Below are 12,314 nucleotides of genomic sequence, written 5' to 3' on the forward strand. Positions count from 1 at the left end.
GATCCGCAGCGAAACAAAGGCAGAAGACCTTAACTCAGTTTGAGCATTCTGCAGTACAAAGGCAAAGACCCTGATGAGTGAAGTTACTGCACTCTGCCTTGGTTTCTCGAGGGCTTTTGGAAGTTAAGGCAAATACAACCTACTATTTTCTCAAAAGAACAACACAATTGACTCAAGATATTTGTCCACATAATAAAGCACATCTGTAATGTTCCAAAAATGACAAAAACTCATTTACTGCCTTTTGCCTTTGTAGGGCAGTATACACTTCAAACTGGTGGTCTACATTGTATATTTAGGCCAAAGAATATTTAACCAAAAACCCTTTAAAGACTAAAACTGCTATTTTTTACAGTAGTCAAACATAACAGAACAAATGATGTTTTTCGAGTTAGTGCTGCAGCATGAGACAGTGAGAAACGAGTTGTTGCATTAAACATTGTGCACAACGTCATAGTAAAGATGTGACCTATGTTTTACAAGGGGATTCATATTTAAAAAGGACTTTAAACAAGCTACTATTATTCATTCTAAATGTCGGGAAACAAACCAAAAAGCAGTCAGACGTCTGGATCGATGATGTTTTTATTTGAACTTGGTATTTGAGGTACATATTTACTGATTTCACACAAATGATACCAGGCTACATGTATGTTCTTCACACGTTAGCACAACACAAAGAACACTTACATCAACATGACAACAGACATGCACAAACAAGGCAGAGACTTGAGTGACCACTGTAGGCAGACTGCATCGACCAACTGTTGGCCAGAACACAAAGAACCAACCAATCACAATGGGTGATAGTACTGACTTGACAGGGGTCGGAGAGGACAAAAGGGAGAGAGAGAGGGGGACATGGACGAAGAACTGCTGAGGATAGGAAGTGAGGAGGGAATAAAAGAGGAGGGGGGGATTAATACCTAAAATATTAAGACAAATCGTAACACTGAGCACCAGAATAAACAATAAATAACATCTTCAGTATTGACAATAAATATCAATAATCTCATAAATAACATTATTATCTCTTTTCAATAACATATAACCTTAAATCTGAGATGAGCTGCACACTGTCCCATCATATAGTATAATTTACCTTACCGCAGACACACACACACTCTCACGCACTCTCTCTTTCTCACACACACCTTTTTATTTCCACTCTTTCTTTACATTTCAGTCCAGTGTTACAAGAGAAATACTGTAGGAGTAGGGGCACAGGGTCATCTAAAGGGTTGTTTAAAGGTAAAGCTTAGCTAGTGGGGGGGTCATGCAGATATGTACAACTGTAAACTCCCTCAGTCCCACCCTCCCTCCTTCGTTCTCCACATTTAATCTTTCTGTCTTCTTCCCCTCTAAAACTCATCCTACACTCCCCCTTCTTTCATTTATTCCCCCCTCGGCCCTTATATTTATCCTCTCATTACCCCTTCTTGCCCCTCCGCAGTCTCCCTCCCTTTTCTCCCCCTTGTCTCTAAATGTGTCTACTTCAGGTCACCGGCGTCTCCCTGGATGGTCTTTTTGATGCGGAGCAGCATCGTGGTCAACCACTGGTCCAGGCGAGACACTGAGTCGAAATCCTTGACAGCCTCAGTGAATGCCTCGCTGTTCTGCTCCTCGTGGGCATCTAGGAGTTTCTGTGGCAACAAACACAAAACTCAACGAACCCGTAGGGAAATGAGTGATGGCGACTTGTTTGGAATCACTTCTTAAAACCCATATCTGCATATTTATGTGTGTCATCTTTTCAATTGAATTTATTGTTTACATTTTCTGTAAAAAAAATAAAAAATTACCTTTATGGTCTGTTGTCTTTTCTCTACCGTTTTAAGATGACTTAAAAAAAAGTTTTGGTTTTAATTTCCATCATGAAATTAAAGGAAAATGTGTTCTTAACCTGCATGGACTCAACATCCTTTTATATTTCTCATGTCTTATAAACCCACGAGGGTTAGGCGCTTTGTGTGACTAAAATACAATCAATCAAAATCTGATAAGACCCTAATGATCATGGGCTGCTGATAATGTTAGCTAACAAAACCTTTAAAGCAATATTCATGCACAATCAGAATGCTAAAGGGAATAAAATGACATTAGATGCTTTGAATGAATACTTAGCCAATTAAATAACCTTTTTTAATATACTTATATACTCACGTGTTACCTTGATCAAAGCATGATTATTACAACCCAGAAGCAGAAACAAATAAATTACCTTTAACAGTTTCAGTTCTCTGGAGTCTGAAAAGGCTGGAAACATCTCCTCATACTTCTCTATGGCCAACTGAACAACACACACACACAAACACACACACATACACACACACACACACACACACACACACACACACACACACACACACACACATACACACACACACATAAACAAATGTCATTAGCTGTAATTAGATTTAACAAATTCAATGCAAAGACGAGTATTTTCACGACTATGCAAGCTCAGTTGATTCAACATCAGTGAAACATTTGTGTGATATTTTTTATTTAAGTGTACAAAGTGTTGATGTTCTTTTCACATCACAGACGATCAGAAATAAAGAACAAAGATTTTGTCAGTGTTTGTGGGAACCTGGAGCTTTACAATTGAAAAATACTCAAATAAACATCCCAGATTTCTTTTTCACATGGTGAAAATTCCCTTTGACCTTGTGCTGAACACTTCTTATGAGGCTGTCTCACTGTGTGTGCATGGGTTGAATAGGTTGCGTGTGTCTTACCTTGGCATTCAGCTCATCAACTATGAAGTGACACAGTGAGGCCTTAAAGAAATACTCTTTTGCGTTATACTTCAACAGAGGATTGTCCATTGTGCTCATAGCAACCTGAAACACAACAAACAACATAATAAAACGTCTTAATGTGGAATTTTAATTAATTTTCTGTAGAAATTTCAACCTGTTTTAATGTGCTAGTGTTTAGTGTGGACGCTGTGGTGCTTTAGACTTTTGGAAATTTGACATCCTTTCAGCAAAATACTGAAAAAGTATCAAACTAATTATTTTGATGTTCATTCAAGTAACCTAAAAATTAGATGTTACATTACAAAACAATCAAGGTAATAAAAACACAAGCTACAAATGTAATAGTAATCATTGAGTGATCATTATTTGCGTTTAAGTGTATGGTGTGGTAATTATCTTGATAGTATTATAAAATCTGCTTGCAGTCAGCTGATACCTGTTCATAGATTTCAATTGCTTTCTGGTACTGCTCCAGCTGAGCGCTGTAGTGTCCCACCTTCAGGAGACATTTGTTGGCTGAGCTGAAACACAGAGGAGGGAACAAACAAGCTCATGAGTCTACTCTATGTCTTTGTTGCTCTTAACTTATTATTATATATTTTAAAAGAAAACAGCACATCATTGCATACAAGAAGCTGGAAGCACCAAATATTTCACATTTTGTGTTGAAAAATTCAAAAAAACAAAAACAAACTGCAGCTCTGATTAAATATATATGCAAGTTTATGTATTACAATAAAATATATGATCCCAAGCAGCTTAGCAACTAATGGTTCTATGTGCCTCATCAATCACTTAACTTATTGTACTCTCAATTATGTAATTTATTGTAAGAGAATTATTAATTATTAGAAGATATTCAAGAATCGGGCGCTGGTGGCGAGTGGTTAGTGCGCGCGCCCCGGTATAGAGGCTGCAGTCTTCCAAGCAGGCTATCACTTTTTGACAAATTTGACAAATAACACCCCTTGATATCTCAATATGTGTGTGTTTTCTCTATGTCTCATTATTGAGCTTTTACTGCAAATTCAACAGCACATTTACCTGTTAGACTCTTCTCCCTTGTAGTAATCTGCTGCCTGCTCATAGTGGGCGATGGCCTGAAAACAAAACAAACAAAAAACACACAAGTCAGCACCGAAGATCATAAATGTTAAGCAAATTATATAAAAAATCTGATTTAGGTAATAACATGTCTAAAACATACCTTCTCAATATCAACCAGCTCAGATTCGTAAATCTCTGCTATGGTGATATGATGTTTGGCTGCAATAGTGAACCGACCCTAGAATAATCACACACACAAACACACACACAAACACACACACACACACACACAATTACACATAGTGTGTTAGTCAGAGATAAGGCTGAATATAGCAGGGGAAGCACTTCAGTGGTGGTGGCTGTTCTTACCATGTCGGTGTAGATATCGATGGCCTGGTTTAGACAGTTGATGGCCTCTGAAAGGAGACGGATAAGGTTGGAAGGAGAAGTGTTATAAATATGAGCAAACAGGAAGGAGAGTCTGCTGAAGCCTTCTGAGTCTACTCTGACAAATTAAAACTCTCTCAGTGTGCTCCCCCTGTGACTACTAACCTGCTCACCCACAGTGTTTTATTAAGCTCATCACAGGGAGGCTGCAGCATAACCCAGATATTAGACTTCTTAGAGCAACCCAGGGACCCATTTAAATCCTCCAACTATAGCACCTCAGGGTCCTGACTCTGACTGTGGAGTGATAGAGGCTTCCCCTTTCAACACATGTGGCATGGTAGAGTCATAATTATGGAGAGAAAGAGGCAGCGAAGCACCAGGGGTGGAAGAAATACTGAAACCTTTATCCAAAGTAAAAAGTAGCAATACCAGCGTGTACAAAAACAAATCCTGCAATCGAAAACTATTCAGACTAAAGTAACATATTGCTGCCTTCAAAATACAGCACAGAAAACAATGATCACTTTCTAAATAATAGAGAGAATTTCCTTTAAACCTTTTGTACAGGGCTTAATATTTTACTTTTTATGTTAATGTGCAGGTTTTATATGATTTTACACTTAAATTCCTGTCTGTTTAATTATCCATTTATCAATTCTTATCAATCTATTCCAGATCATAATGACATTTTTGCATTTAAAAAAGAGTTCACATCTTGCTTTAAGCATCACTTAAGCTAGTAACACAGATGACGCCCAGAAACCTGCAAGGATAAGACATATGAAGGCATTTGCTTGGGCTAAAATCCAAATATGTGTTCAGGTTTAACTGTTAGACTCATAGTGTAGTAATAGTAGATTCATAAAAGGGAAATTACAAAGGATGAAAAGAATAGACAACAAAATAATTGTGCTTTTCCACAAGTTTTACATCCTTTGTGGTAATAAGAAAATGTGTGTGTGCGTGTGTGTGTGGGTGTGTGGGTTAGCAGTGCTCACCCTGTGGGTCGGCCTTCTTGTAGGCATTTCCGGCATCGACGAAGCTGGTGGCCGAGTCCAGTTTGTTCTGCAGCTGCATGTGGAGACGAGCAGCCTGACAGAACGCATTCCCAGCACCTAGACACACACACACAAAAAGTCAGTGTTACAAAAGGACAAGCTAAAAATAACATCTAGTTTGACCAAACTTTCACTCTGTATAAGTCTGTGCTCATTATTTAGTCAACACAAATCAGGCAACGTCTAAGTTTGAAGCTTTAAGTGTTGGTAATATGAAATGATCCGTGCACAGATTTAATACTTTTTTCTGTTAGGGGTGCAGTTTGTGACACATAAGATATATATTTGTGTGTGTGTGTGTGTGTGTGTGTGTGTGTGTGTGTGTGTGCGTGTGTGTGTGTGTGTGGTGAGTGTATGTGTGTGTGTGTTTGTGACCTACCGCTCCAGTTCTTTGCCATCTTAAACATGTTGGCTGCTCTGGCATATATTTCACAGGCATCCTCAACCTTATGGTTTCCCCTGTAACACAGACAAAAGCCAGACTCAAAAAAAAAGAATTGTGATCATTTTTATTTTACTTTTTTAATTTGGAATTTGACTTCCTTCTAGTTCATGAATTTGTTATCTATCTTTTGCATTCAATGTCTTATTAAATAGAAAAGGACAAAACAGAAAACAAGAAGGGAATTACTTGTAAGCTTCTATTGTATTGGCCCTTATTTGACCATTAAAAAAACCAACATATTCATCAACTAAAAACAGACTTAGCTAAACAGGGACGTGTCCTCATCTGTACAGTAGCCACAACAAATGGTAGAAAATCCCATGATCCAGAATAAAACATACTATAGGTGAAACAAATGTATTGGACTAAATAACAAGACAAAACAGAGAGAGTAATAAGTACATTGAATGACTGTTTGTATATCTTTGTTTTCACGTCTTTGTCTTTTTGTTTGATTTGAGTTTTTCTTACAGAAGGATGGCACATTGAACAACCTGTTGTGTATCATGTAATTGAAGTGCACTGGCTTTTCAATATGACAGGGTATATTGTCCACATTACCCCTAATTGGATTAAACCTGGGACAGACCCACTAAATTAAAACCTACATAAAACAGGGAGTGCCTGGGTTGTCTTTTCTTGTCCAGAAAAAGTGCTTACTTTTCACTCTGCATTGCAAACTGTCTCACTGTGAGTCTGGAGTATTTTCCAGCAGTATGCAGGACGGTGAAAGACATCATGGCAGAGGGCAGATGAGGATACAATCTCCCTGAAATTGAATGTTTTTCTTCTCCTGTGAAGGTTCTATTTGATGTTTTTTTTTTTAAATGTAGTGTGTGTCATAGATCATATTCGATCTATATAGAGCTCAGCCTGCATTTTTGATATAATGCCACGTGTCTGCAGCTTGAACTAGTTCAGACATCTGTGTCAACATCTCACTCCATGCGACAGGGCTCCTGCTTTGCAGCTCTGTTCTGTTGAGATGCCATTAAATTAGAAATGAACTGGCTTTACATTATTTGATCATGACATTTACAAAAAAACACACTTGACATAGAATCATTCAAACTACAACTAACATGCAATCTCACACAGATTTAGTAATACCAGCATATACACAATAGGAGCCCTTTACAAAATTGTTGATACATTATTTTTGTGATGGAGAAGAAACAAATGGAGCACGGCAAACATGAGTGTAAACATCGAGTCCATTCAAAGTGCACAGTGGATGTGAATGTTCATTTTTTGTAATATCATTATATTTGTTAAATGAGACAAGCAGACATTATTGAATCAATACACACTAGCTCACTGTCAATAATGAGAATCCCGCACACTGCCCAATGCTCCCAAACCAGTACTCCTTATCCACAATTCATTAAATGTTTTTATATTTGTAGTTTTTAATACTGGGATAAAAGTTATCTGCCCCAGTATCTTCAGTCAAAATGAACAAACTAATGTTCTGTGAAGGTGATGACAGTGGCTATGTTATGATCCTAACTGAATTTGCTTCATGTGGGAAAACAGATGTGGCTATTACAGCATTCAAACTTGAAGACAAACTGCAGGTTTATTACCCTGTTATTTCTCAGAAACACTGATTTAAACCCATCGTCATTGCATCATTATATTTTTTTAACTCATGCATTCATATAAGAGAAGGCTTACAATATTTAAAGGAGCTATATGTAACTTTCAAAAATACTGCCTTTGTAGTGACACGGCAGGCCGTTAGGTGAACTGCACCAGTAACCTGTCGCTCGCTCTCGCTGGCGTGCTCGTAAGTACACAAACGAGAATCATCATCGGCCGCGAAACGCTGGATAGCCTATTATGATATTTACCGGCATAATGTTTACAGAGGAGGTAAGAGGACATACACATGTGAAAGTCTGTGGAGGAGTCTGTGGCGTGCTAGAGGCCGGTTGTTTATTTGTATTAACAGATTCCATATTAGATTCATAGTCTCGGCAGGCACTACTGATGATTTCTGTAAAGGCCCTGACACACCAAGGAGACCATCGGTCCATCGGTGAGCGGTCGTCGCTCTAGTTTTTGCGGTGTGTCCAGCTCCGTCGCTACCCGTCGGCCCCAGTTGGCCTTTTTTTGTCGCCACTAGTTCTCTCTGCTGTCTGCTTGGTGTGTCAGGGCCCTAGGCGGAGTGAGGAGGATGTTGCGAACACACATATAACGTCACTTCCTGGAGCTTTGGTGTAAAAACCGACCCGGGTAAAAAATGTATACAGGCAACACAGATAGACAGTGAACATCTACTTTTTCACATCAGTTAAACGTTCGCTTAATGGGCGATAAAAAACGATTTATACATATAGAACCTTTAAATTGGTTAATAATAATAATTTGCCCGAGCAGAAATTGCTCAGTCTCCTTTGGTCTTTGAGTTTGAGCTGGTAACAGTGAGGAGGTTCCTCCCTGACGATCTCAGGCTGCGCACTGGCTGGTAATGGGACAACAAGGGCCTGATTGTATCGTGCTTTGACGACATGAAAACATGACTGATGATGGTTTGTGTGTCATTATAAGATAGCATTGATCTTATGTAAGCAGTATTCCTGAGGTGGTAATGCCATGACTGGACAACTGGGTTTGTGTGTGTCTCAAAAGTCAAATTACTGTCAAAGGTCACACCCAGGTTTCTGACATCGTGCTTCACATAAAAAGATAGAGGACCAAGGGAGGAGCAACCTATCAGGACCATTTTTCTAATGTCTGTAAAACAATTAGTGAGGTCTAAGAGGTTTGAAGAAGCCCTTTGTTCTTTGAAGCTGTGGGTCATCAGCGTAGCAGTGAAACCAAATATTGTGTCCTTGTATAATGTGGCAGAGGGAGAATGTAGAGGTTGAATAAAGTTGGTCCCAGTATCAACCCTTGAGGGACTCCACAATTCACTGTGGAATGGGGGGAAGCATGATCGTCAATACACACATAACATTATCAACCTGTAAAATAAGAGTAAAACTGCATCGGAGCTGTCAGATTTACCAACCGAGCGCTGCAGCCACTCAGTCAGAATGTATGGTCGACCGTAAATGCTGCATTTGAATCCAGCAGCACAAGGACAGAGCATATAACCAGTATCAGACATTCTTAAAAGATCATTTGTAATAAGCACAGTCTCAGACGTATACGATTGTCGTATGATGGAGCGAATATTGAGGGTTCTTTATTAGGAGTGTAATGTCAGGACTGTAAAACTGATCATTTTCATTCTCTTGATCAGTTTTCAGCTTTTAGGACACAGTTAATGTCCTCGCTGTGTTGCTTTTGTTTTTCAAATAATTGACATATATTCTACAGAAGGACTATTCAAAACATGAATGTATGAACCACAAGATACCAAAGGCTATGACTGGGTTTACCTTCCTTCAATCAATAATGTAAAGGCCTCAATTTAGACTGAGCACTCATGGTATCAATAGCCTGTTTATTCAGCCCATCAATTGATCAGTCAGCCACTTAATGAAACTATCTATCTATCTATCTCTCTCTCTCTCTCTATCTATCTATCTATCTATCTATCTACATGTCAACATCCGCCCTTCCCACACACGTCCCCCTCCCATCCATCCAAGTACAGACACGCACACACACAAAACCACGAACAAAAACCCTGCCCCCGCATCACCATACCACCACCGACTGATTTCCCCCGCACCCCGTCCTGTCTGTCTCCCCTATCCGCCTCCCTGCATCCCCTGCCCCGGTCTCACGCTCAGTGAAAGCCCGCTCACTTCTCCGCAGCAGCAGCAGCAGCAGCAGCAGCGAGAAACAGGAGGAGAGGAGGCGAAATGCCACATTAACATATTCCTGCGTGGTAGGCCACGACATGCAGGCCTCATTATCTGCGATGACAGTTCATATTCAGGCGTCAAAAAGGTGCGCTATATGACATATCCTCCAGAGGACACAATGTCACGTTAAAGCTCATAAAGGAGGCTTATATATGGAAAATATAGCAGGAAAAAGCCCAAAAGATACGAAATACGACAGTTCAGGGGTTAATCAGGCCTTTAAAGCCCATCATTTAGCACTGCAGAAAATACAATTGCATTGTCAGAGGCTTATTATAAAATAGATTAGCGAGATTTCTCCGTGAAGAAAAGCAGGAGAAGAACCCTGCAGGCTTTAGTAGGCCCTACATGCACGAGTCCATACCCCATGCTAAAAAAAAAAAAAAAAAAAAAAAAAGAGAGAGAGAGAGAGCGAGGTAAACAGACACAGAGAATGAGAGCATCTTTTACCCGAACATTCCCCCGAGGAAGGATCCGGACGCTTTGACCTTCTTGTCGGCTTCAGCCATCAGCTGCATGGCCTCCTTCTCTTTGCCGGAGTTGTCCATGGCGAGCTGGGTCTGCCGCTGGAGGAGCGATGGGAGCAAAACAGGCCGATGTTCCGCAGTGGACGGAGAGGGAAGCAAGCAGAGCAGACGAGAGGAGGAGGAGAGGAGAGAGAGACGTGTATCTGCTGGTGCTGATGCTGGGGAGGCTACAGCTCTTGCTCTACGGAGAGAGAGAAAGGTCTTTCTCGGCTTGCTGATACCACCTGCTGGGTAAAACAGGAACAGCAGCGTAAAATAAGAAGAAAAAAAAGCGTATCCTCACTTCGCTTTGGTGACACATTTCATGTCTCAAAGTTGTGAGTAATCTATTTTTTGAGTACAGCCTCGTGTCAGATTGATGGGAGTTGATTGAATTTTTTTATAGGACAACTTATAAAACAATAAAACAACCAATGCATGCGTACCTCAGTGCTGTATTTTCTTTTATAACAGACCTCAGTGGCAACATGTTTTTAATAGGAACTATTTCTTATGTTAAAGTAAAGTATACTAGTAGACTACCATATAAAACAAAAGGCTATACAATTAGTTCACATTGCCAAAGTGTGAGTGGATTGTGATGTAACTTTAATAATGAGACACTGAGACCATATTCTCTTTCTAATTCTCTTTGCACATGCTTCTTACTGCTTTCCCTTTTTTCTTTTTGTGGTTGGGATGGGGGATCTCTTTACTGGCCGCTTGTCCTTTGATAGGGCACATGTATTTTGTTTTTTCCTTCATTTTGTTTATTTTCCTTATTATTTGTTTAAGTATTCATCGATTTGTGTATTTATTTTGCTTGTTTCATTGTAAAGCACTTTGTAACATGTTCTTGAGAATCACTATAAATACAGTTATCCTTCCTCGTTTCCCAGAACAGCTTTGGATTTATTTCTTTGTGCTAAATTTGCCTGTAAAATCTAAACTCTGTAACATTACATGTGTATTAAATTAGCCTTGCCTTGGTTCAGTTTGATTTTGGCAAACAAAAGGTAACAAAATTATTTGTTACTTGCAGCCCTATGAATGTTTGAGCATCAAATTAATGCTGAGTTCTACCACTCAGGTAGGTTTATTAAAGCTTGCCTTCCGAGGTGTAAAAACAAATTACAAGCTGTAACACAGACATATATGAAGTATGACCTTATCAAAGCAGCAATAATAGACATTTTAAGGAAAAGGGCAATTGACTGAATTGAACTCACCTGTGTGTAAAATGGGGTACTATTCCTCTGTTCTCTGTGTTGCAAGACTAAAACAGCTACAATTCACAAACAAACAAAGAAAATACAGATGACCAGAGATGATCATGAAACAAATTCTACAATTAACAAAGCAAACTTAATCTATCTAATCTAAAATGGTTACTTGTAAATATCAATTTTCACCACAGGTGTTGCCAAAAAAAATCACAATATCTTTTAGTTTTGCTTTTAAATAAACTACTTTTAACAAGAATATAATAAGAAGGGCAGGAAAATGCAATGAGGCAAAAAAAAAGTAAAAAGTGTTTTGGCAAGGTACATAAACAGACAAACAGAAGACCACCGACAAGCAAGCAAGAAAAAAGCACTTTGATCATGTACATGGAACTATTCATCAACATGTCAAACTGTGAATGACATCAGAAAGCTGTAACTTCCAACAAGTCAAACGTTGAAGAGACAGAGCATGTCTCAGCTTGAAAACCCTCCTCCACGGTGACAGGATGCTGCGTCTCTGTGAAGGACCTCCTTATCCTGCTCACACACAAAAACACAACCACCAGCAAGTTTTGTCTAAAAGGAAAAGGGTTTGTGTTGATGGGACAGACAACAGCAGTAATCTCCTCTTAAAAGTTAAAAAGTGGAGATCTTTGTAGAACCAGGAACATAAACTGATAACACCTCGTTTTTTGATCAAATATTTTTAATAGTCTTTGATTTAAAATAGCATTCAGAAAAACCAAGAAACAAATCACCTGGCAGAGAAATCCAAGACGATAAAGCATGCTCAGTTTGATCATTAAAGCAAGTGTGCGTTCAACAAGTCATTTTGTTGGAGAACCTCAGCCACTCTGCAGACTTAAACATGATCCAAACAGATAATTTCATCTGAAGTGGTGACAGAATATTGAGGTACTCTAAGTTTAGCAAACAGAGTTAGCAGCTTAGTCTAAAATATTGCCAATGAAATTGCAGTGCAGGCTACCTTTAAGAGGTCAGGTGCAGGCCGTGGCCAAGATTGTTCGATCTTTATCGGTTCCCTGCAAAAAGGTT

The 12,314-nt window shown here is 39.2% G+C and overlaps 1 protein-coding gene across 1 annotated transcript; it reads right to left on the minus strand.

Annotated features, from left to right (window-relative positions):
• Positions 1 to 567: 567 nt before the first annotated feature.
• napba (N-ethylmaleimide-sensitive factor attachment protein, beta a) lies at positions 568 to 10,202 on the minus strand. The gene is made up of 10 exons (XM_061040304.1): positions 9,977 to 10,202; positions 5,640 to 5,719; positions 5,201 to 5,317; positions 4,182 to 4,228; positions 3,973 to 4,050; positions 3,810 to 3,865; positions 3,202 to 3,286; positions 2,742 to 2,846; positions 2,222 to 2,290; positions 568 to 1,643 (listed from the first exon to the last, which is right to left on the minus strand). The coding sequence occupies exons 1-10, from the start codon at positions 10,072 to 10,074 to the stop codon at positions 1,491 to 1,493; spliced, it is 888 nt and encodes a 295-aa protein (XP_060896287.1). The 5' UTR covers positions 10,075 to 10,202; the 3' UTR covers positions 568 to 1,490.
• Positions 10,203 to 12,314: the final 2,112 nt, after the last annotated feature.

This window comes from Labrus mixtus, chromosome 6 (genome assembly GCF_963584025.1).
Source record: "Labrus mixtus chromosome 6, fLabMix1.1, whole genome shotgun sequence".
Classification (NCBI taxonomy): domain Eukaryota; kingdom Metazoa; phylum Chordata; class Actinopteri; order Labriformes; family Labridae; genus Labrus; species Labrus mixtus.

What these genes read in the sequence shown, in the direction of transcription:
- napba (XM_061040304.1), bottom strand. Translation starts at nt 10,074, where the DNA reads ATGGACAACTCCGGCAAAGAGAAGGAGGCCATGCAGCTGATGGCTGAA. An exon ending in GATGGCAAAGAACTGGAGCG is followed by an intron (nt 5,318 to 5,639) that starts GTAGGTCACAAA and finishes GTGTGTGTCTAG; the next exon opens with GTGCTGGGAATGCGTTCTGT. An exon ending in CAAGAAGGCCGACCCACAGG is followed by an intron (nt 4,229 to 5,200) that starts GTGAGCACTGCT and finishes GTCTCCTTTCAG; the next exon opens with AGGCCATCAACTGTCTAAAC.